The following is a 25,842-nucleotide window of genomic DNA, read 5'->3' on the forward strand; positions in this document are numbered from 1 at the left end:
TTATTATTATCACAAGTAGGCTTACATTAACACTGCAATGAAAATCCCCTAGTCGCCACACACCAGCGCCTGTTCGGGTACACTGAGGGAGAATTCAGAATGTCTAAATTACCTAACAAGCACGTATTTCGAGACTTGTGGGAGGAAACTGGAGCACCCAGAGGAAACCCACGCAGATACAGGAAGGACTTACAGACTCCGCACAGACAGTGACGCAAGTTGGGAATCAAACCTGGGACCCTGGCGCTGTGAAGCAAAAGTACTACCCACTGTGCTACCGTGCCGCCCATATTCTTCCACGGTTTCCTCCCAGTCCAAAGATGTGCAGGTTAGATGGATTGGCCGTGCTAAATTGCCCCTTTGTATCCAAAAGGTTAGGTGGGGTTATTAGGATAGGGTGGGGCGTTGGCCATGGTAGGGTGATCTTTCAGACAGTCAGTGCAGACTCAATGGACCAAATGGCCTCCTTCCGCACTGAAAGGATTTTATGATGCTATGCTACTTTATTTTTGAAAATATGACCTTTTAACATTTAACTCAGCGAAAATTTTGCAATTTGAACTGAGACAGAGGAAACTGCTTAAAAATGCAAGGCCACATTCCAAGGTGAAGGTCAGAAACAAACAAATCACCCTCAGGGCAGTGTGAAGAGAGACTTTTCCTATAATCCAGATACCTATTAAAACCAGTAACTGCCGCAGGAAATTCAAAATGCAAAGTACTGGATATTGAAACAAAGGCTGCCTCAGACAGACACAGCCAAAATCTCTTGGAAATACATAGTAGAAGTAGTTCAAAGCAAGGCAGCCCAGCCACTAGAGAGAGATTGCAAATGACCCAGGGGGTGTCAAGAAAATATTCAAGGAAAAAAGCTAAAGGCGGCTCTCTTTGTCTCGCTTTCAGGATAAGGGTGTCACCAGGTTCAAGATGCCAATTCTACCAGAAACCTATCAGCAAACCGAGATCTTGTAATAATTGCACCATCTTCTACATCTGACCACAGCCAAGAACCCAAACCGACTGCAGTGCTTAAAATCTATGTCTGAAGTATAATCAAAGGACACTTAACTACATATTCTTTGACTTTATAAAAATGATTTTAACTCACAAGTAGACTTCAATGAAGTTACTGTGAAAAGCCCCGAGTCGCCACATTCCGGCACCTGTTCGGGGAAGCTGGTACGGGAATTGAACCCGTGCTGCTCGCCTTGTTCTGCATTACAAGCCAGCTGGTTTAGCACACTGGGCTAAATCGCTGGCTTTTAAAGCAGACCAAGGCAGGCCAGCAGCACGGTTCAATTCCCGTACCAGCCTCCTCGAACAGGCGCCGGAATGTGGCGACTCGGGGCTTTTCACAGTAACTTCATTTGAAGCCTACTTGTGACAATAAGTAATTTTCGTTTCGTTTAGCCCACTGTGATAAACCCAAGCTTACATTAATGTTCAGAGAGGAGTTGGGGAACTTCAACTCAAGATGCGTCTCAAAACTTTTATACATGCTGTCAAGCTCTTTTAGAAAAGGAAGTTTTAAGAATTGAGTAAAATAAAGATTGAAGATGTAGATAAAATAAAGTGAAGAATGGAACTGATAAGATTGTATCTGTGTAGAAGAGATTTTGATATGCAGGTTCGTTTAACAAGGGAAAAAAGGTGTTTACGCAAGTAGCTGGGGTGGCGGGGGGGGGGAGATGAAAAATGGCGTATAGAAATTAGCTGATAGAACTGCAGAAGAGGCAAGTTCAAAGTGGAGAGAGAAGAATATGATTTCCACTAGAAGCCTGGTCCATGGTGTCATTGAGGTAGGATATCAAAGGGAAAAATCAATAGATCTATAGCAGGGTTAATTGGAGATAGGACAGAAAAGGAGAGAGAAAAAGGGAGAAGTGAGAGAGAGGGAGAAACAACTAATAATAATAATAATCTTCATTGTCACAAGTAGGCTTATATTACAATAATGTTACTGTGAAAAGCCCCTAGTCACCACATTCCGGCGCCTATTCGGGTACACAGGGAGAATTCCGAATGTCCAAATGACCTAACAGCACGTCTTTCGGGACTAGTGGGAGGAAACCGGAGGACCCGGAGGAAACCCACACAGACACAGGGAGAATGTGCAGACTCTGCACAGACAGTGACCCCTCAGGGAATCGAATCTGGGACCCTGGCGCTGTGAAGCCACAGTGCTAACTACTGTGTTACCGTGCTCCCCAACTAGCAAGCAGCTCTCTCTTCCAGAAAATACAGAGCTCGGTCTAAAGGCTGCTGGTTTTTAGATAACTCAGAACAAATATGCTGAACAGAAGAAAGATTTTCCCAAACCTAAAGATAACGGGTGAGATTCTCCGACCTCCCGCCGGGTCGGAGAATCGCCGGTGACTGGCGTGAATCCCGCCCCCGCCAGTTGCCGAATTCTCCGGCACCGGAGATTCGGCGGGGGCGGGAATCGCGGCGCGTGGTTGGCGGCCCCCCCCCCGGCGATTCTCCGGCCCGGATGGGCCGAAGTCCCGCTGCTAGAATGCCTGTCCCGCCGGCATCGATTAAACCACCTCTCTTATCGGCGGGACAAGGCGGCGCGGACGGGCTCCGGGGTCCTGGGCGGGGAGATCTGACCCCGGTGGGTGCCCCCATGGTGGCCTGGCCCAGGATCAGGGCCCACGGGTCAGCGGGCGGGCCTGTGCCGTGGGGGCACTCTTTTCCTTCCGCCTTTGCCATGGTCTCCACCATGGCAGAGGCGGAAGAGACCCCTCCACTGCGCATGCGCGGGGATGCCGTGAGCGGCCGCTGACGCTCCCGCGCATGCGCCGCCCGGCAATGTCATTTACGCGCCAGCTGGCGGGGCACCAAAGGCCTTTCCCGTCAGCTGGCGGGGCGGAAATCAGTCCGGCGCGGGCCTAGCCCCTCAAGGTTAGGGCTCGGCTGCTCAAGATGCGGAGGAATCCGCACCTTTGGGGCGGCGCGATGCCGGACTGATTTGCGCCGTTTTTGGCGCAGGTCGGCGGACATCGCGCCGATTGCGGAGAATTTCGCCCAACTTGTAGGTAGTAAGTATTGACTGGTTTTAACTCAGAGTTATATTGAGTGGGATGTTGTTTTGGACAAGGGACATATCTCAGAGTTCAGTAACATAGATAGGGGATCTGTGGCGCAGTGATACAGTCACTGGACTAGCAATCCAAAGACTAGGATAATGTTCTGGGGACCTGGCTTCGAATCCCACCAGGGCAGTTGGTGGAATTTGAATGCAATAAAAATCTGGAATTAAAAGTCTAATGACGTCCTTGAAACCATTGTCAACTGCCATAAAAACCCATCTGGTTCATGAATGTCCTTTAGAGAAGGAAATGTGTCTTCCTGGTCTGGCCTCCATGTGACTCCAGACCCACAGCAATGTGGTTGACTCTTAAATGCCCTCAGGGACGGGCAATAAATTCTGGTCCAAACAGCGACTCCCACATCCCATGAACAAATGAAAAAGAAAAAATGGGAATGGGTTATGTGTTGAGATAGTGTCTCTTTTATTGTAGTCTTTCTTGTATGTTTATTTTAAGTCAATAAATATTCTTTTATTGTTGATTACAAGAAGACTGGACATTTCCTCACTGGTTTGCATATCTTTCCTCACATTTTCCCAAATTGAAAAGATACACCACTAAGAACTGGTGTTCCAAGTTACCCTTCTGGGCTTTGGGATACACTCGCATTTAACTTCAGTGAGGTTCTTAAAGCTGCACAGCCTGGGAAAATATTGCATATGCGCATGGCGACATTTTTATATTTCTTTTGATCCAATGCAGTCTGGGAAAATGTTGCATATGCGCATGGCGACATTTTTATATTTCTTTTGACCCAGTGTACTTGTGCACAAGTAAAAATGGCATGAAAACCCAGAGCGCCATCAAGACCAGTCGTGTCCCAGAGAGGGGACAAGGAGAGGTCTCAAAGGGAAAGGGGACAAGGAGAGATCCTAAAAGAAGAGTACCAGAGAGGGGCCAAGCCAGGAAAAGGTCCTAGTTCAATTAAAAAGGAACAGAAAAGAGAGGCTCCAAAAAAGAAAAGGGCTGTTGGTAGCCATTAGCTCAAGGAAAGCCCTGGTAATCAGAGAGGGCTTAGAGAAGCCCTGACCACCCTAGAAAGCAGCCAAACATTGGAACAAAGGTACGCCCTTGGAGCATAAGTGTTCTGCTCGACTTTGCCGAAGCACTGAACTTGTGCGTCTGAGTTTGTGCTCGAGTACATACTCAGGAATCCAGACTGAACCCCTGCGAGGTGGGCTTAAATATTACTTAAGATGCCAATTTGTGACTAGTGTATCACTGCAATGTTATCAAGCCCCAAGATACTTCAGTACTGGAATTCATTTCAGAGAAATAGAATTGAAAAGTAGAGAAGTTACATTAAACATGCATAGAGCAAAACAAATTATTAGAATGATGCCAGAACGGGGTGGTTACAACAACAACTGGATAGGCTGGGATTTTTTTCCCTGGAGCGTAGGAGGCCTTAAGGGTGATCTAGAGGTCGATAAAATAATGAGGGGCATAGATAAGGTAGATAGTCAACATCTTTTACCAAAGGTAGAGGAGTCTAGAACTAGAGGGCATAGGTTTAAGGTGAGAGGGGAGAGATACAAAAGAGACCAGAGGGGAAATTTCTTCACACAGAGGGTGGTGAGCATCTGGAACGAGCTGCCAGAGGCAATCAATGGTAGAGGCGGGTACAATTTTTTCCTTTAAAAAACATTGAAACAGTTACATGGTCAGGGTGGGTCTAGAGGGATATGGGCCAAATGCGGGCAAGTGGAACTAGCTTAGTGATAGAAACTGGGCGGCATGGACAAGCTGGGCCGAAGGGCCTGTTTCTATGCTGTAAACATCTATGACTCTATCAGGGAAGACTAAATAGGTTGGGACTCTTTTCTCCAGAAATAATGATAGGGGAGATGACCTAATACAAGTCTTGATTGTAAAAGGGTTGATTTAGAGAAATTATTTCCAGGAAGGGTGAAGGGAGACTAAAATCCTTTAATCCATAAATATAAAGTAGCCACCAATAAATCTACTAAAGGTTCAGAAGAAACATGATTCCCCAGAGAGTAGTTAGAATGTGGAACTCACAAGTAGTAGTGCAGCAATTAGCAGTGACTATTCAAGAGGCAACTAGATAAGCACATAAGGGAGAAAGGAATAGGGGGATATGTTGATAGGATTAGATAATGATCAGTGGAAGCATATGGAGCATAAACATTGGCACAGACTTGTATATAATGTTATGTATTAGGTAATACTGATGTGGTGGGAACAGCACCATTAACTCACCATATAGGACCCCTCCTATTGCTACAATGGGGACTGAGGCAAGTAGCACTCCAGTCAACGCTGGGCTTACAACAAACATAAGAACTAAAGAACCAATGATCTGCAATGTGTTTCGCAGCAACATGGACAGGTTTACCTGCAATAAAAACATAATGCAAAAAGGATGACCTTCTCAATGGAAATAAATCTCCCATAATCTTCTAATTTATATACACCATTAGTTTATATAACAATTCAGTTCTAACACACTTTGTGCAGTACAGAAGCCTCATCATTGTACATGTGATGGCAATAACCAAAGCTGCACTTGCCATGTATTTATCTTCCAGAGATCACACATCAGCTAAATGGACCATCCAGAACATTGTCACTCTGACACTTATATATGTGTACTACATAAACACCTAAATAAACAGTATATATTTGTAGAAAAGATGAACCTTTTTATATACTTTATACTTTTTGTGCTATGCATTGTTTTACATTTGTTTTGTATGACCACGTTAGATGGAGAGTTACTTTTAGATGTGTGCTCGACGGAGGAAATACTGACTGTGTGACTTGAGTCAATCTGAACCACATTGTAATAAAGATTGGTAACGTGAATAGGAAAAGAGAAATAAAGGACAAATGTCCAAACTACATTACTGCTTGTGATCAAAATGCAACTGGAAAAACAGAATATGCTTTGCAGGAAACGTATGCGTTGGTGGACCTTGCAGCCATAACCAAATGGATGCAGGGGTCAGCAAGTCCAGCGAATGTTTATGGAGGAAAGAGTTAACAATGGACTGTTTACATGTTGAGAATATGTGGTTTGCTATGTACTCAGGGACGTAACACAATTAACGAATTAATGGAAGCACTGACAGATGAAATATCAAGATCAAGTGAAGCAGTGATACGTTTGCATTGAGTAATCAGAATGTAACAGGTGCATCGGAACACAGGAAAAGTCCCTGGCTACAAAACCTAAGAACAGACCCGAGGGGTTCATTACACAAATTGAAGAAGGCAGAGGGAGATACAAAAGAAAAGTAGTAATGAGTCATTTGTGCCACTAGATTCAGCTGAAAGCAAGAACCATTTGAAATAGGGTATAGATTGCCATCATTTATTAAGTATAACTTCTGGTGCTTAATAAATTGTCCTAATACCACTGTATCAAATGTCTCCTAATCCGGAATTTATTGTTGGTCTCTGAATTGGAATTGGCATACCAAGGCAGGACTAGACTAGGACAGGTGGTTAGGGATCTTGGTTGTGTCTGGCTAGCCATCATTCACACCAGGAAATGAGAGTCCCAGTGTTGTGGGATCAGTAGAACCTGCCAGTCAGTTAAAGGCAAATGAAAAGATGACAGGGAAAGCTGAGAATAATGTTCTATCGTACATAAAGAGAAGTTAGATAACATACCAGATAGCAAGGTGCAGATTTTGTTGACAGAATTTTTCCCGAAAAGGAGGTAGCTTTCCTTATTCAAGGGATAGTGGATGGTAAGAAGTGGAAGTAGAAAAATCAAGAGAACAACTGCACTAATAAGCTGATGATTGGGCATGAGACAAATAAGGTGTTGAAACACAAGTTACGAATGCAGAAAGATCAAGAAATTAATAATAATAATCTTTATTAGTGTCACAAGTGGGCTTACATTAACACTGCAATGAAATTACTGTGAATATCCCCTAGTCGCCACGCTCCTGCGCCTGTGCTGTACACCGAGGGAGAATTCAGCATGTCCAATTCACCGAACATGCACGTCTTTTGGGACTTGTGGGAGGAAACCGGAGCACCCGGAGGAAACTCACGCAGACACGGAGAGAACATTGCAGACTCCGCACAGACAGTGACCCAAGCTGGGAATCGAACCTGGGACTCTGCCGCTGTGAAGCAACAGTGCTAACCACTGTGCTACCATGCCGCCTATTAATTAAACAATTAACAAACAAGTTCTGAACAGTAAAACAAAACACAGTAACGTTATAGAAATAAAGTTTTACTTGTTTGCAGGCCAATTCATTGATAGTTAAATGGCAACAACAAGAAGAGGAACTGAAAACCTGTACTGAAGAAAATGTAAACTTTAGACAGGAATTAACAAATGCGCGAAGCGCTCGAAGGAAAACTGTCAGACTAAGCTCACCACTCCCAATGTCAATTTAAAATCAGGGTATTGGAGGAATAATTAGGGAAACAGCAGGCCTCGTTTTCACAGTGACTAAAACAGACAAAGTGGGAGTGATATAGATTGGAAAAATCTCGCAGAGGAGGCAGATCATAGATTAACATAGAATTTACAGTGCAGAAGGAGGCCATTCAGCCCATTGAGACTGCGCCGGCTCTTGGAAAGAGCACCTTACCCAAGGTCAACACCTCCACCCTATCCCCATAACCCAGTAACCCCACCCAACACTAAGGGCAATTTTGGACACGAAGGGCAATTTAGCATGGCCAATCCACCTAACCTGCACATCTTTGGACTGTGGGAGGAAACCGGAGCACCCGGAGGAAACCCACGCAGACACGGGGAGGACGTGCAAACTCCACACAGACAGTGACCCAAGCCGGAATCGAACCTGGGACCCTGGAGCTGTGAAGCAATTGTGCAATCCACAATGCTACCGTGCTGCCCACTTCATTGATTATTGCAGCCAGCATGATAATTGATCAGATCGCAAGTAACCTGTTGGATCCGAGGATCATTCTGGCTCTCCGGTAGCAGTTCTAACGGCCCACAGCATGATCAACCACTACAGTAACATAGTCGAGAGAAATAGTTGCTCCACCCTGTTATAACCCCCTTGGGGCCCCAAGGACTGTGCTCCATTCGATTTCCCCCTTAAACAGCTGAGTATGAACTCCCCCGGTAATTGGGGGTGGGGTTTTTGCCTTAACAAGGGAAAACAGCACAGTATAAAAACTCTGAACTGGGTGCAGGTCAGGGAGGGTGGCCCTTTGGAGAGAAGAGTTATAGTCTTTCACAGTTTTGTATACATTGTAATAAACCTGACGTTCATTTCTGCCCAGCCTGGTGTACCTGCCGTCTCTCCCGTTCGGGTTCTACACTGGCGACGAGGGTGAAGTGGAGCAGCCGCAGCCCGCCGTGTGTTCTACCGCCGACCCAAATTATTCAGGCCCACTGTGGCCTCCACTCCGGACTGGGAGATGTCTGACATCAGGAAACTCGACCAATTAGATGCAGGCACAGATGACAAGATCTAATACATAGAACGGGTGCAATATTATTTTTTCCGGTTGAAAGAAAACGTTGGGGAATGAAAAGCAGACCGTTATCCTGTTGCTGGCAGTCGGGGTCCCATCTATGCGCTCGTCAAGAGCCTCAAGCATCCGGACAGACCGGATTCCAAGCCTTTCGCCATGTTTGTGGCCTTGGTTGAGCACACCTTAACTCGCAGCCCCCGATAATGGTCCGCCGGTTCCGGTTTCACACGGCCTCGCGGGCTCAAGGAGAATCAAATGGTGACTTTTTGGTGTGCTTGTTAAAAAAATAAATTTTGAGTACCCAATTCATTTTTTCCAATTAAGGGCAATTTAGTGTGGCCAATCTACCTACCCTGCACATCTTTGGGTTGTGGGGGCAAAACCCACGCAAACATGGGGAGAGTGTGCAAACTCCACATGGACAGTGACCCAGAGCCGGGATCGAACATGGGACCTCAGCGCCGTGAGGCAGCAATGCTAACCACTGCACCACCGTGCTACCCTCAACTTCACCACCATGGCGAGTTTGGAGCTACACTGTCTGAATCCTTGCGGGACTATTTTGTCTGTGTTCTCTCGGTACCCAAAGACGACTCCTTACAGAGGCCGGCTTACCGTCCAGAGAGCGGTGGACATCGCCATGTACCGAGAGAGCGCGGAGTCCAAGGGTTGCAGGGCTCGACAGTCCTGAACCTCGGCCACCTGAGTGACCCGCCAACTGACTGCCCCTCGGCCCGGACACGGTGGGCTGACGCAAAGTGAGAGCGAAAGCAGGACCCAACGACGTCGCGATGGCGCACCTAGGCGCGACTGGGAAGATTCCCCAAAAACTGAACACAAAGGCGGAGGCCGCGGGCCATGGGGTGGGTGCCGCGAACAGGGCCGGGATGCCAGACAAGCCCAGGAGGGCCTCGTTCCCCACCGGAATCCCAGGCGATTTCGCGGAAGGCCGACGGACAACAAAGGGCATCACCGCCAGGTTGCGCATTTCCCTTATTTCCACACCCATGCTGCAGCCCAAGGTCAACGCCGTGCTAGATCTGGAATGCCTGGGCATTATCCGCACCGTCCATTTCGCTGATTGGGCTGCACCACTGGTGTGGCCGAAGCCGAGCAGTACTATGCCCAAATTGAGAAGGAAGGCCTGGCAGTTGTACTGGATGTCCGGAAATTCCACCATTATGTCTACGGCCATACAGACTTCAAACCGTTACAAGGAGGATCGCGTGATTGTCCCAATCGCATCTAACAGGGTCCAGCGATGGGCATTGCTCCTGGCAGCATAAGATTGCACGCTGGAACACCATCCAGGCATGCGGAGCCCTCATGCCGATGCCACTGTCCCTCTCCACAAGACTGCGGAAGTAATAGTGGCCCTCCACTTTATGGATTCCTTGCAGGTCACAGCGGCTCGTGTAAAAGAATGGACCCAGATGCACCCGGAGCTATCGAGGGTCAGACACATGGTCCACTATGGGGGCCAGATCAGGGCTTTTCCCGACGATCTGCAGGCCTATACGTCAAAGCTACCTTTAGCTGAGCGTGGAGGACGGCGTCCTATTGTGGGGGACACGGGTGTCGTCCCGGAATGCAGTCAGGTGCTTTTTGTTGCAAGGCTTCCCCATTGGACACCCGGGGATGTCCCAAGATGAAGATGCTTGCCCGCAGCTATGTCTGGTGGCTCGGGATCGACTCAGCCAATGCCAAGAGAACCAATACACCCTTGGGAATGGCCGGGGAAACTGTGGGCCCTCGTTCACAGGTTTCGCCGGCCCATTTCAGGGAGCGACATTCCTTGTGATGGTGGACGCCCACCATAGTGGCTCTAGGTTCACAGGGTGAAGACCGTGAACTCAAAGACAACAGTAGATAGGCTGTGTCACACACATTCAGGACCCGTGGCATACTTGAAGTGCTGATGTTGGATAACGGGGCCACACTCACCAGCAAGGAGTTCAAAGCATTTATGGCCGCAAACGGAATTCAACATGTATGGACCATCCCGCAGCACCCAGCATTGAATGGTTTGGCTGAGAGGGCGTGCTTGAGTTAGGGACTATTTAAGATAGAGGGTAACCCCCTTGAGCTCAAAAGATGCCAGAGCTGTTTAAGTCCAAGATGACTCTTCATTGGTTCAGCGCACCCAAGATACCTTCCTGGCTGTGGCCTGGTGACTCACAATAGAAAGTAATGTTAACCTCCAAGTGTCCAGTTGTTTGCCATGCCTGCAGCAAAATCCACCTGCCTATATTAATCATGTCATTTTTATGCAAATCCCACCCCCAGAAGGTCCCTGTACACATCTTCAAGGGTAACCCTAAAGCTTTCTATAGATATGTCAGGAATAAACGAATGACTAGGGTAAGAGTAGGGCCAGTCAAGGACAGTAGTGGGAAGTTGTGCTTGGAGTCCGAAGAGATAGGAGAGGTGCTAAATGAATATTTTTCGTCAGTATTCACACAGGATAAAGACAATGTTGTCGAGGAGAATACTGAGATTCAGGCTACTAGACTAGAAGGGCTTGAGGTTCATAAGGAGGAGGTGTTAGCAATTCTGGAAAGTGTGAAAATAGATAAGTCCCCTGGGCCGGATGGGATTTGTCCTACGATTCTCTGGGAAGCTAGGGAAGAGATTGCTGAGCCTTTGGCTTTGATCTTGAAGTCATCTTTGTCTACAGGAACAGTGCCAGAAGACTGGAGGATAGCAAATGTTGTCCCCTTGTTCAAGAAGGGGAGTAGAGACAACCCCGGTAACTATAGACCAGTGAGCCTTACTTCTGTTGTGGGCAAAATCTTGGAAAGGTTTATAAGAGATAGGATGTATAATCATCTGGAAAGGAATAATTTGAATAGAGATAGTCAACACGGTTTTGTGACGGGTAGGTCGTGCCTCACAAACCTTATTGAGTTCTTTGAGAAGGTGACCAAACAGGTGGATGAGGGTAAAGCAGTTGATGTGGTGTATATGGATTTCAGTAAAGCGTTTGATAAGGTTCCCCACGGTAGGCTACTGCAGAAAATACGGAGGCATGGGATTCAGGGTGATTCAGCAGTTTGGATCAGAAATTGGCTAGCTGGAAGAAGACAGGGTGGTGGTTGATGGGAAATGTTCAGACTGGAGTCCAGTTACTAGTGGTGTACCACAAGGATCTGTTTTGGGGCCACTGCTGTTTGTCATTTTTATAAATGACCTGGAGGAGGGCGTAGGAGGATGGGTGAGTAAATTTGCAGATGACACTAAAGTCGGTGAAGTTGTGGACAGTGCGGAAGGATGTTACAAGTTACAGAGGGACAAAGATAAGCTGCAGCGCTGGGCTGAGAGGTGGAAAATGGAGTTTAATGCAGAAAAGTGTGAGGTGATTCATTTTGGAAGGAATAACAGGAAGACAGAGCACTGGGCTAATGGTAAGATTCTTGGCAGTGTGGATGAGCAGAGAGATTTCGGTGTCCATGTACATAGATCCCTGAAAGTTGCCACCCAAGTTGAGAGGGTTGTTAAGAAGGCGTACGGTGAGTTAGCTTTTATTGGTAGAGGGATTGAGTTTCGGAGCCATGAGGTCATGTTGCAGCTGTACAAACCTCTGGTGCGGCCACATTTGGAGTATTGCGTGCAATTCTGGTCGCCGCATTATAGGAAGGATGTGGGAGCATTGGAAAGGGTGCAGAGGAGATTTACCAGAATGTTGCCTGGTATAGAGGGAAGATCTTACAAGGAAAGGCTGAGGGACTTGAGGCTGTTTTCGTTAGAGAGAAGGTTAAGAGGTGACTTAATTGAAGCATACAAGATGATCAGAGGATTGGATAGGGTGGACAGTGAGAGCCTTTTTCCTCGGATGGTGATGTCTAGCACAAGGGGACATAGCTTTAAATTGAGGGGAGATAGATATAGGACAGATGTCAGAGGTAGGTTCTTTACTCAGAGAGTAGCAAGGGCGTGGAATGCCCTGCCTGCAACAGCAGTGGACTCGCCAACACTACGGGCATTCATATGGTCATTGGATAGACATATGGACGATAAGGGAATTGTGTAGATGGGCTTTAAAGTGGTTTCACAGGTCGGCGCAACATCGAGGGCCGAAGGGCCTGCACTGCGCTGTAATGTTCTATGTTCTATGTTCTATCTTCAGATTGACATTATTGGACCTCTGCCACCAACAGGACAGCACAGTGGTTAGCACTGCTGCCTCACAGTGCCAGGGACCCAGGTTACATTCCAGCCTTGGGATGTCTGTGTGGCGTTTGCACGGTTCTCCCCGTGTCTGCGCGAGTTTCCTCTGGATCCTCCGGTTTCCTCCCACAGTCCAAAGGTATGCAGGTTAGGTGAGGTTACACGGATAGAGGGGGGGAAGTGGGCCTAGGTAGGGTACTCTTTCAGAGGGTCAGTGCAGGCTCGATGGGCCGAATGGCCTCCTCCTGCACAATAGGGATTCAATGAAACACAGAAATTATATTGATTATTGTTTATCAATATAATTAATACAAATAAATTATATTGATTATTGTATATCAATTTATGAACTGGATTGAAGTGCTCCCTTGTAGGTTGAACACTGTATGCACTGCTGATAAAATTCTATTAAGTGAAGTTACCTGTAGGTGGAGACTACCACTACAGGTAGAAAGTGATCAAATGTTCCATTTTACAGGGAAAATCTTTTTCTCAGTTACAAGAATTGTTGGGCATTCATTATCAATTACACATCTCACATCACCCTCAATCCTCAGGGGATAGTGGAGAAATGAAGCAAAATGTTGGAGACTGTGCTTACAAAAATGTACAGATCACTGCACTAAATAGGTTAACATGATGCCTGTGTACCTTATGGGTATCCACTTGCCCCCCCCACCCCAAACTCTCCATTAGACCAGAGGAATTTCACCTTCGCAAACAACATCTGGAAGGTTGATGAGAGTTCCAGGACATCTCACCCTCCTGGGTATGGTCCCATTGACCATGGAACCCGTCTAAATCGTGAGAGTATGTTGAGGAGAGGTCAATCGATGTGTGGCCTGAAATCTGGGAAGATCTAAAAAAAATAGATTAAAAAGTACTTTGACAGATCGGTACAACCATTTGAGTACCAAGTAGGTGATGGAGTTATGGTTTTAAATCATGGGTATTTGAACCAAAATGGATTAATTCACTTCCTATTAGTGATAATCCTAACCTGATATCTTGATTCCGTACCGAAAAGAAAAGGACAGGGATAAAGTAAGGAAATAGTATCATATCAATCAGTTAAAAATTGTGAAAGAATACTATACTCTTCTTATAAGGAAAGGATAAAGCCTTTTGTTCTGCCACTGACAAGCATACCTGGTTTATGATATTAATTTGCCACGGCAGAATTGAAACTCAGCCTTTATATAGCAGTACCCCCACCAGCAACACTCTCCCATATGTGCTTGCTCAATGATACAAAAGTATGGGGGAGGCAACCAATGTCGCATAGTAGTTATATGTGATCATTATGAACTTCAGAATGATGGTGATATGACTTGTGTATCGATAACATAGAACAGTACAGCACAGAACAGGCCCTTCAGCCCTCGATGTTGTGCCGAGCTTTGTCCGAAACCAAGATCAAGCGTTCCCACTCCTTGTCACTCTGGTGTGCTCAATGTGCCTATCCAATAACCACTTGAAAGTGAGGTACCAGTGGGAGGTCATTTGGGAATAAGGAAAACTCAAGCTAAAATCCAGAAACATTTTTATTGGCCTGGACTACATAAAGATCTAGTTAAATTTTGTCAAACATGTCTCACATGTCAAGTGATAGGGAAACCTCAAGCAGTGATAAAACCAGCACCCTTAATAATAAGGAAAGGAAGGAAGGAATCAAGGTGCAGGGTAACTGTAAAAAAGGCAGCATGAAGGAAATACAGATTTGGGACAGTAACAGACGGAGAACAGAAAGACAGCTGTAGAACTTAATGGTTGGGAGGAGGGGGTATCCTACCAGAGGCAGGTTGGCCAATTAAATTAAGCAGGGTTCCCCAAGCACGATCAAGGATTAATAATCTACTTGCCAGGCTGGGGAATAAATCCCAGGAAAGTCTGGCAGATTTATATAAAGTTAGCCTCTTTCTGCCTCCAAAAAGTGTAATTTATGTAGGGAACAACAACACAACTCAATGTATGGTTAAGTTCAGGTGACTTTTTAATTCGCCAGGTACATTTTGAATAAATTAAAGGTTTCTACCTCAACCACCAATCTAGGCAGTAGATTCTAGATACTCACCAGCCTCTGGTGAAAAAGCTTTTCCAAATAATTTTTCCAATCCTTCTACCAAACACCCTCAATGCATGCCCCCTGGTAATCGATCTTTCTTCATTGGGAAACAAGTCTTTCCTGTCTACTCTGTCTAGGCTGCTCATAACTTTGTACACCTCAATCATGTCACCCCTCCGCCACCTCTCCTTTCAGGGTAAACAATCCCAGCCTACCCAATCTTGCACCTAACTATCTCCAACAAGAGAGAATCTAACTATCATCATCCCTCAATTTGCGACAGCATCACCATCGCTGAAGCCCCCACGATTAACATCCTATGGCTTACCATTGACCAAAAGTAGAACTGGAGCAGCCATATAAATACTGTGGCTATAAGAGCAAATCAGAGGCAAGGAGTCCTGCGATGAGTAATCCACCACCTGACTCCCCAAAGCCTGCAAACTATCTACGAGGCACAAGTCAGGAGTGTGATGGAAAACTCTCCATTTGCCTGGGTGAGGGGAGTTACAACACTCAAGAAGTTCAATACCATCCAGGGCAGAGCAGCCCACTTGATTGGTACCTCGTTCTCAAACATTCAACCCCTCCATCATTGACACACAAGTGGTAGCAGTGTACCATCTCTTATTTTGTTTTGCTTAGGGTGGCGCAGTTGCAGAGTAGTTAGCACTACTGCCTCACAGCGCCATGGACAGGGTTCAATTCCAGCCTTGGGTGACTGCCTGTGCGGAGTTTGTACATTCTCCTCGTGTCTGCATGGTTTCCTTCCTCCGGGTGCTACGGTTTCCTCCCACAGTCCAAAGATGTGCAAGTTAAGTGGATTGACCATGCTTAATTGTCCCTTCATGTCCAGGGATGTGTAGGTTAGGTTAAGGGGTTATTGGGATAGGGCAGGTAAGTGGATTGGGTGGAGCACTCTTTGAGAGGGTCAGTGTGGAAGGGAAATTAATGAGTTGCCAACTTAGAAGCATGCTGGGAAATGCTTGACTACATAGTTTAACACTACTTTTGAACGAAAATAAGTAGGTCAGGTAACATACAAAATACTGCTTAATGTTTTGGTCTCGGCCTTATTATGATAACACATTGTCCTCCAAAAGATAACAAAATGTCTATTCGAGTTGTTTTTAGCCAAGGGCAAGACCATACGTACCAAGTATTTCATCTTACGTACTTTCCATGGTCTATTTAATATAAACATGGCTGTTTACTTCAAGCTGTTATTTCAGACTATAAAGATATGCTTCCTTCAATCGAATCTCAGAGTGTTGTGGACTGGCTAAAAAGTCAGAACACTCTCTCTCCGCAAATATATTTGTGTAAATAAATTTCCTTAAATCGAACCTCGAAGAACTTGTCTTTATTATAATTTCCATGACAAATTGGCGTAGTCGGCAGATGTTTCCCTAATTTAATGGGGTGCCCCGCCCCGAAAGGACTCTATAAATAGGACTCTCTCAGCTGAAAGGAAGAGAGCCATAGCGCGACCCCAGCTGAAAGGGGGGAGCGGCGCTCAGCAGCGTTAATTACTGGCCGGTGACTCATGCTAGGATGAGTTATCTTAATTAATAAATGAACGATAGCTGCATGGGAAGAAAAAAGGTGCCTTGGAGACTAAAATTTAAAAATAAAACTTTGAGGTTCGTGAAAGGATAAACACCGATGTGCGCTCCCTGTAGTATTCGTAAATGATTTCCGCAGTCGTTGTTATTGTTACAGATATGTTCTAAAGTATATTGCAGAAGGAACGATGAGCAATAAACTTGACACCCCCTCACAGGTCGTCCCAAAGCCTCGGTAAAGACATCCGGAGCGAGAAAGAAGGTGAACTCCTTGAAGAAGACAGCTAAGGGAGTCAAGATGAGTAAGAAAATGAAAAGAAACAATCGTAAAGCAATGGAATGAGGTAGGAAAACCTATATGTGTCCCATAGGAATCTAATAAAGCTGACCCCCCCTGGAAAAAAAAAACCAGGGGAGTAAAAGTAAATAGAAGATTAAGGTAAAAACGTAACAGATGGGTTCCTGTCTAAAAGGGAATTCAGATTTGTCTGTAGCCGTGAGATAAGGCTAACGGTTAACTGTGATATTTGAGCTGTGAGTATCTGTGTGTTTTGTTTAACCAATTAATTTTAGTCAAAGCATGAAGTGCTAAGCGGGTTGTATTTTTTGTCGTTTGATATTGTGAGTCCAAGATTATAACTTGAAGTGATTTGTGTTGAGATTTCTCTAATGCACTGAAACATTGAAAATTAAAATCAGTTTAAAAGAAAGAAACTGCCTTTACGAATAAAAGTAATTGAACAAAATAAGTTTTCAGATCAAGTGAAGAGATGCAAATGGCACCATTCCAAGTTCTCCGCCCCCTTAGGTTCTGCAACAGACAGTTGATCTTTTCTGAATTGACAAAGAAAAATATACGTCTCTAAGAATAACTAATGCCTATAAAATCAATCATTGGAAATTGACATAAATGTGTGATATTTATAGCCCCCTCCCAGGAGATGTTTTGCTGCTTCTAAAATACTCTTATGGTGCATCTTGGCCAGCTTTGAAGGATGGGATTGCAGTCCCACCCGGCATAAATGGGGGCTGCGTACCCAATATTGATAATCATTTCAATGAAGGAAATTAGTCTTTCGAACACTGATGAGCAAATAGAGGGAAAGAGGCTATCATGCAAGGGGCCAAGAAGCATTTAACCCCCAGGAAGGGTGTACCGCATCTAGCGACACCTTCCCCTATTAGGCAGACAGACACTCTGCAAATTAGGAGCGGTAATATATTGCATTGATAATGGAATGTTTATAGAACTGCCTCAAATACGAGCTCACCAACTGCAAAATTTCATAACTTCTGCGCCTGCGCCCGATTGCTCTGTGTCTGTGTTGTGTGCTGGCAGCTGAACGTTAACACTTACAGTACCTCGGTTTAAAAAAAAAAAATGTTTTAAACTGCAGGAAGTCTTACAAAAGGTTAATGACCCTTGGGCACAACTATTAAAACACCTGATACAGTCCAGACGAGAGAATATAGTGACCCATTGCGCGGCTTGGTATGCTCGTGAGGATTAGCACGCATACAATTTACAAGCGCAATGTCACTTAGGAAAGCAGACATCATTGCATGTCACTCCTTTTTATTTTTCAGTGTTGTGGGATTAGGAATGTTAGTACAGTTGACCCATAGTCAGAGGGACCTTTTTAGAATTGATTTAACTTCAGAACCCCATTTAACATTGGCTGTAAGACATCCCGCTAAGGCAAAGTAAGTAGGAGAACTGATCAAAGAGGCCAAAGGAAGAAAGTAATACATGGGATTTATGTTGAAATGGACGGACAAAATTGCCTGATAGAATTTTATGGCAAACAGGAGGGCAGAATGACCTGGAAAGAGGAGCAATGGCCCCCTACATTTGAAAGACAACAACCTCCCTGAGAGAGCCATCATTTACTCCCTTCAATCCTGGCCCAGGTACTGGAATATCTATGGGCCCAACATAAAAATCATGTTGGAAAAGTACATTCTGCCCCAGCGCACAGGGTGCAGTTACAGAAGAACGTTTCCCTGCCCTGCTTAAAACTATACAGGTTGGCACCGGAAGCAGAAAAAGGGATAGAGGGAGCGATCAATGCACTATTACAGCAAGGAGAATTGTCTTGTTTAATTTGATATTGCAGTCTTTTGAATAATGAACTTAAGCTTCAAGGAAAGTGGGTGACTGAATTGTACTGCTGATTTTGAAACATCAGCCTGCACGGATGAGTTAATTCTGGACTCAGTAACTTAATGGATCCTCACAGGAAGTAATGTTTTGGTCGCTATTGGTTTCATTTGCATGGGTTTGAAAAAAGAGGACGAATAGTTGACCTTCACACAGTGATGCCAGGTATATATGGCTTATCTGTGGTTGTCGGGCAACACTGATTCACATTTTTTTTAATGAATTCTTGGGATTCTAGGGGCTTTCCACAGTAACTTCATTTGAAGCCTACTTGTGACAATAAGCGATTTTCATTTCAATGAGTGCTGAAGAGAACACAAAGCCCCTGTAACGCCCGTATACTCCCCATTCCAAAGGGAGGAAGACCCAACGAGTGGTGGTTTGGACAGGATCTCAGAGCCATCAATAAAATATGCCCAGGCCATGTGTGAAACCGCTGAAAATAAATAAATAAATACATGAAAAGGTGCGACAGGCTCAGGTGCATCCAAAAGAGGGAAATACACACCCTTTCTGAGGAGTCGAGGGGCCAAATGGCCTCCTTTTGCACTGTAGGGATTCTATGATTCTATAATCTGCAAGGTGCACTGACGGAACCCACCAAGGCCCCTTCGACAGCACCTTCTATACTGACGACGACTACCATTCAGAAGGACTAGGGCAGCAGACACATGCGAACATCACCACCTTGAAGTTCCCCTCCAAGTGACTTACCATCCTGACTTGAAAATATATTGCTGCGCCTTCACGGTCTTTGGATCAAAATCCTGGAGCTCCATCGCTTTTAAAAAAATATATATCTAGAATACCCAATTCATTTTTTCCAATTAAGAGGCAATTTAGCATGGCCAATCCACTAACCCTGCACATCTTTGGGTTGTAGGGGCGAAACCCACGCAAACACAGGGAGAATGTTCAAACTCCACACGGACAGTGACGCAGAGCCGGGATTGAACCTGGGACTTCAGTGGCGTGAGACAGCAGTGCTAACCACTGTGCTGCCTGGAACTCCATCCCTAACAGATCTGCGGGCGTACCTATTCTACATGGACTATAGCAGTTGAAGAAGACAGCACACCACCACCTTCTCAAGGGCAATGGTTGGTTGGGCAATGAATGCTGGCCAAGCCAACCACGCCCACATCCCAAGAATTCATTAAACAAATGTGAATCAGTGTTGCCCGACAGCCACAGATAAGCCATATATGCCTGGCATCACTGTGTGAAGGTCAACTATTCTTCCTTTTTTTCCAAACCCATGCAAATGAAACCAATAGCAATGGGCAGCACGGTAGCACAAGTGGATAGCACTGTGGCTTCACAGCGCCAGGGTCCCAGGTTCGATTCCCCGATGGGTCACTATCTGTGTGGAGTTTGCACGTTCTCCCCGTGTCCGCGTGGGTTTCCTCCGGGTGCTCCGGTTTCCTCCCAGTCCAAAGACGTGCAGGTTAGGTGGATTGGCCATGCTAAATTGCCCGTAGTGTCCATAAGGGTTGGGAGGGGTAATTGGGTTGCAGGGATAGGGTGGAAGTGAGGGATTAATGTGGGTCGGTGCAGACTCGATGGGCCGAATGGCCTCCTTCTGCACTGTATGTTCTATGTAATCTATGTAAAACATTACTTCCTGTGAGGATCCATTAAGTTACTGAGTCCTGAATTAACTCCTCCGTGCAGGCTGATGTTTCAAAATCAGCAGTACAATTCAGTCACCCACTTTCCTTGAAGCTTAAGTCCATTATTCAAAAGACTGCAATGTCAAATTAAGCAAGACAATTCTAAAAGCGAACACGTTAAAAATCTTGGCGTAGTGGCATATTGTTGGGAAGCCACATGGAATGTAGAGCAACCCTTCGTAAGAACATTGTTCCCGATTCTTTTACTTGTTCATCTGACATTGACTGTGTACGTTTTTTCCTTTGTTCTGTTTAAAGTATGTCACTAAAGGAACTGCTGGGCAAGGCAGAATGGTTAATGAAATTACACTTACGGAAAAGGTGATTAATTAGGAGGCATCAATGCTACATCGCATTTCAACTTCAAGATGGTGAGTCTAGGAAATGTGAGCTTTTTATACCCATTACAATTTGTATGCTATGAATTCTTTTATGTGCATTTTGTATGAGCTCATAAATGATGCTGACTGCATGGTTCGAATCGGTCAATCAGAACCACATTGTAACAAGGACAGATAAGTTGAATATGAAAAGAAATAGGGGAAAGGTGTGTTAGGTTAATTGGACATTCTGAATCCTTCCTCAGCGTATCCAAACAGGCACCGTAGTGTGGCGACTAGGGGATTTTCACAGTAACTTCACTGCAGTGTTTTTTAAAATAAATTTAGAGTACCCAATTCATTTTTCCAATTAAGGGGCAATTTAGCGCGGCCAATTAACCTAACCTGCAATCTTTTTGGGTTGTGGGGGCGAAACCCACGCAGACACGGGGAGAATGGCAATCTCCACACGGACAGTGACCCAGAGCCGGGATCGAACCTGGGACCTTGGCGCAGTGAGGCAGCAGGGCTAACCCACTGCACCACCGTGCTGCCCTTTCACTGCAGTGTTAATGCAAGCCTACTTGAGACACTAATAAAGATTATTATTATTATATGTCTGAACTACGCTACCAACTTGATTGTCACCAATATGTAATGGGGGAAAAAAGAAGATATAGTTTGTTGGAAATGTATGGACAGATAGATTTTGTAGCCATAATCGAATTGAAGCAGGGGTCAGCAAGCCTTTGAATGTGAATACAGGAAAGAGTTAAGAATGAACTGGCTACACGTTAAGGATATGCTGTTTGAAAGTACTCAGGGTCGTCACCATGATTAATGAATTAATTAAAGCATTGCCATATGAAATAACACAATTAATCAAAGCAGTGACTCGTCTGCATCGGCTAATCAGAATGCAACATGTATAAAAACAGAGATTTGTCACACATATTTGGAGATGGCAGAGAGGGAGACGAGAGAAGCAGTCAAGATCCATTTATGTCACTAGAATCAGTGAGAAGACCTCGGTGAACTAGTAGTATAAAACTTTTGTTGCTCAACAAATTGTCCCAATAATGCTGCATTAAGTATGTTCTTGTCTGGAATTTGTCTGGTCTCCAAACCTCGTACATATTCTATTATGTTGTGCTCTTATTTATGCATTTACCTCCAGTTCTACTGAAAGAAAACATCAAATAACAATAATTTTGTTTTGTGCTGAAAATACATCCATCTCACATTTTTCCTCATACCTACTGTTAAAGTAATGACCTGGCACAGCGGGCTAATTTAGGGGGAGGGATGTCATTTACAGGAGCGAGGGATAGGTTTAGGTATTTGGGGATTCAGGTAGCGAGGAAATGGATAGGGCTCCATAATTGGAATTTAACAAAGCTGGTGGAGGAGGCTAGAGAGGATCTTAAGAGGTGGGATACACTGCACTTAGCTGGCAGGGAGGGTCCAAGTGGTGAAAATGAATATTCTGCCAAAGTTATTATTTATCTTTCAAGCTCTCCCGATCTTTATACCAAAGGCCTTTTTTCGGAAAGTGGACTCGTTCATTTCTGACTTTGTATGGGCGGGGAAGGTGCCGAGGGCGGGGAGGACCCTGCTACAGAGCAGGGGCAGCAGAGAGGGTTGGCATTGGGTGGCGAATGTGGACAAGGTGCGGCAGTGGTAGGAAGGAGAAGGGGTAGAGTGGGTTAGGATGGAGGAGGAATCTTCTACGGGTTTAAAGTGGTGCACAGATACATATGACTCGGACGAGAATGAGTGGGTTCTTTCAGGGGGGAGCAGATGAGTGAGAGAGGTGTGGGCGGGGGCCAGCAAATCCCGCTCACATGTTTGGGGTTGCGAAAAATTGGGAAGATTCTGAGCGGGAGTGTTCGTAGTCTTAGCCAGGATAGTGGAGGAGGAGGTGGACCCAGGCCCTTTGGTGGTGATATTTGGGGTTTCAGAAAAGCCGGAGTTCAAGGAGAGGAGGAAGGCCGATGTCTTGGCCTTTGCCTCGGAGTGCACGACGGTGCATTTTGCTGGAGTGGTAGTCGGCATCGCCACCGGGGTTAGCGGCTTGGTTGGGTGGTCTGCACGACTTCCTGTGATTAGAGAAGATAAAGGATGAGTTAAGGGGCTCTTCAGGGGGTTTTGAGGAAAGGTGGGGAATGTCTGTGACCGTGTTTGAGGGGCTGTTCATCTCGGGGGAGGGGGGGCTGAAATAGGGGAAAAGTCTGTACAGACTGTATAGTTGATTGTTGGGAGGTATGTTTCCCGGGGTGTTTATTCGCTGTAACCTGTTTTGATACATATTTGTAATAAAATAATTTTTTTTTAAAATACCTACCGTTAAAGTATTCTGAATGATCTGAGTATCAGATGACAAGCGATTTGTTAATTCGCCAGTTCTGTTAAAGAAGGAAATTGAATTAGAGGTTAAAAATATGAATCAATTGACCAAAATCTGAAGATGTTATGAAGTTTACTTGCATGTTAATAAAGATGCCCTTAAAAAAGTAATTTCAATAGGCTGCAAACACCAGCTATAGTTCCCAAATATAAGCATTTGCGCAAAAAATTAATAAGTAAAGTAAATTACAAAATCATAGAAAAATGTTAATTTCCTAGGTACAAATTTTGTTTATGATCTGCGGACTACATCCTGGTCCAAAAACGTCATGCCAGAACTTTGCAGTTCCACATTTCAGAAAGACCTACTTTTTGCTCCAAGTCTAAAAGTGGCATATATTGGGACTATATTACTTAACATTTAATTAAGTAAAATAATCAGGGTAAATATTAAAAGTGAAGGATATATCTTCTCTTCACTCTTAGTGTTTCCCTCATGCTATATATTCAAGTCTGTCACCCTGTACTTAGGTTTTTGCCATTTCAAGAGCTCAAGTGTAGGACCAGTCAAGGACAGGGATGGGAAATTGTGTGTGGAGTCTGAAGAGATAGGCGAGATACTAAATGAATATTTTTCGTCAGTATTCACTCAGGAAAAAGATAATGTTGTGGAGGAGAATGCTGAGCCCCAGGCTAATAGAATAGATGGCATTGAGGTACGTAGGGAAGAGGTGTTGGCAATTCTGGACAGGCTGAAAATAGATAAGTCCCCGGGACCTGATGGGATTTATCCTAGGATTCTATGGGAGGCCAGGGAAGAGATTGCTGGACCTTTGGCTTTGATTTTTATGTCATCATTGGCTACAGGAATGGTGCCAGAGGACTGGAGGACAGCAAATGTGGTCCCTTTGTTCAAAAAGGGGAGCAGAGACAACCCCGGCAACTATAGACCGGTGAGCCTCACGTCTGTAGTGGGTAAAGTCTTGGAGGGGATTATAAGAGACAAGATTTATAATCATCTAGATAGGAATAATATGATCAGGGATAGTCAGCATGGCTTTGTGAAGGGTAGGTCATGCCTCACAAACCTTATTGAGTTCTTTGAGAAGGTGACTGAACAGGTAGACGAGGGTAGAGCAGTTGATGTGGTGTATATGGATTTCAGCAAAGCGTTTGATAAGGTTCCCCACGGTAGGCTATTGCAAAAAATACGGAGGCTGGGGATTGAGGGTGATTTAGAGATGTGGATCAGAAATTGGCTAGCTGAAAGAAGACAGAGGGTGGTGGTTGATGGGAAATGTTCAGAATGGAGTACAGTCACAAGTGGAGTACCACAAGGATCTGTTCTGGGGCCGTTGCTGTTTGTCATTTTTATCAATGACCTAGAGGAAGGCGCAGAAGGGTGGGTGAGTAAATTTGCAGACGATACTAAAGTCGGTGGTGTTGTCGATAGTGTGGAAGGATGTAGCAGGTTACAGAGGGATATAGATAAGCTGCAGAGCTGGGCTGAGAGGTGGCAAATGGAGTTTAATGTAGAGAAGTGTGAGGTGATTCACTTTGGAAGGAATAACAGGAATGCGGAATATTTGGCTAATGGTAAAGTTCTTGAAAGTGTGGATGAGCAGAGGCATCTAGGTGTCCATGTACATAGATCCCTGAAAGTTGCCACCCAGGTTGATAGGGTTGTGAAGAAGGCCTATGGAGTGTTGGCCTTTATTGGTAGAGGGATTGAGTTCCGGATTCGGGAGGTCATGTTGCAGCTGTACAGAACTCTGGTACGGCCGCATTTGGAGTATTGCGTACAGTTCTGGTCACCGCATTATAGGAAGGACGTGGAGGCTTTGGAGCGGGTGCAGAGGAGATTTACCAGGATGTTGCCTGGTATGGAGGGAAAATCTTATGAGGAAAGGCTGATGGACTTGAGGTTGTTTTCGTTGGAGAGAAGAAGGTTAAGAGGAGACTTAATAGAGGCATACAAAATGATCAGGGGGTTAGATAGGGTGGACAGTGAGAGCCTTCTCCCGCGGATGGATATGGCTGGCACGAGGGGACATAGCTTTAAACTGAGGGGTAATAGATATAGGACAGAGGTCAGAGGTAGGTTCTTTACGCAAAGAGTAGTGAGGCCGTGGAATGCCCTACCTGCTACAGTAGTGAACTCGCCAACATTGAGGGCATTTAAACGTTTATTGGATAAACATATGGATGATAATGGCATAGTGTAGGTTAGATGGCTTTTGTTTCGGTGCAACATCGTGGGCCGAAGGGCCTGTACTGCGCTGTATTGTTCTATGTTCTATGTTCTAAGTGTAATGTGTATTTTCTCTGGTCTTCAGAGTTTCTATCATTCTGGCTCTCAGGAGCTCAATACCTTCACTGCATATACCACACACAGGAAACCTGGCTGGAATCAGCATCTAGGATTCGTAAACCTACCATCAAATAAGCTTTTCAACTATTTAAACAAATTCCTTTGATAGACCATCCGGAAGAAATTTTTAAAGTCAGATTTCCAGCGTTTAATAGAATGAAACTTGGGATAAAGAGTACACTTAATTGAAATTATTCTTGGAATTGAAATTATGTATTATTTTTGGGCTGCACGGTGGCACAGTGGTTAGCACTGCTGCCTCACGGCGGCGAGATTCCAGGTTCGATCCCGGCTCTGGGTCACTGCCCGTGTAGAGTTTGCACGTTCTCTGCGTGTTTGTGTGGGTTTTGCCCCCACAACCCAAAGATGTGCACGGTAGGTGGGTCGGCTACGCTAAATTGTCCTTTAATTGGAACAAATGAATTGGGTACTCTAAATTTATTAACAAAAAAAAATAAATTATGTATTATTTCTGAGATTTTAAATTCATATGGTAACTCAATCCTCAAAACAAGAAGAAAAATATTGCACTTCTAAAAAAAAATTACAGAAAAAAACAAGGCAACACAATGAAAAGTGGATAATTCTATCAAAGGAAAGTATTAACAAAATCAATTTGGTTTCATGCAGCTTCACA

At 44.9% G+C, this 25,842-nt stretch overlaps 1 protein-coding gene across 2 annotated transcripts in view; it reads right to left on the reverse strand.

Annotated features, from left to right (window-relative positions):
* Positions 1-25,842, reverse strand: part of LOC140403708 (uncharacterized) — a 364,979-nt gene that overhangs the window by 276,997 nt on the left and 62,140 nt on the right. For both annotated transcript variants that reach the window (XM_072491906.1, XM_072491971.1), the window contains exons 8-9: positions 22,833-22,893; positions 5,316-5,451 (exon numbers count right to left, since the gene is read on the reverse strand). In XM_072491906.1, coding sequence (XP_072348007.1) covers positions 5,316-5,451; positions 22,833-22,893 — 197 coding nt within the window. The remainder of the gene's footprint in view (positions 1-5,315; positions 5,452-22,832; positions 22,894-25,842) is intronic.

This window comes from Scyliorhinus torazame, chromosome 1, assembly GCF_047496885.1.
Source record: "Scyliorhinus torazame isolate Kashiwa2021f chromosome 1, sScyTor2.1, whole genome shotgun sequence".
NCBI lineage: Eukaryota > Metazoa > Chordata > Chondrichthyes > Carcharhiniformes > Scyliorhinidae > Scyliorhinus > Scyliorhinus torazame.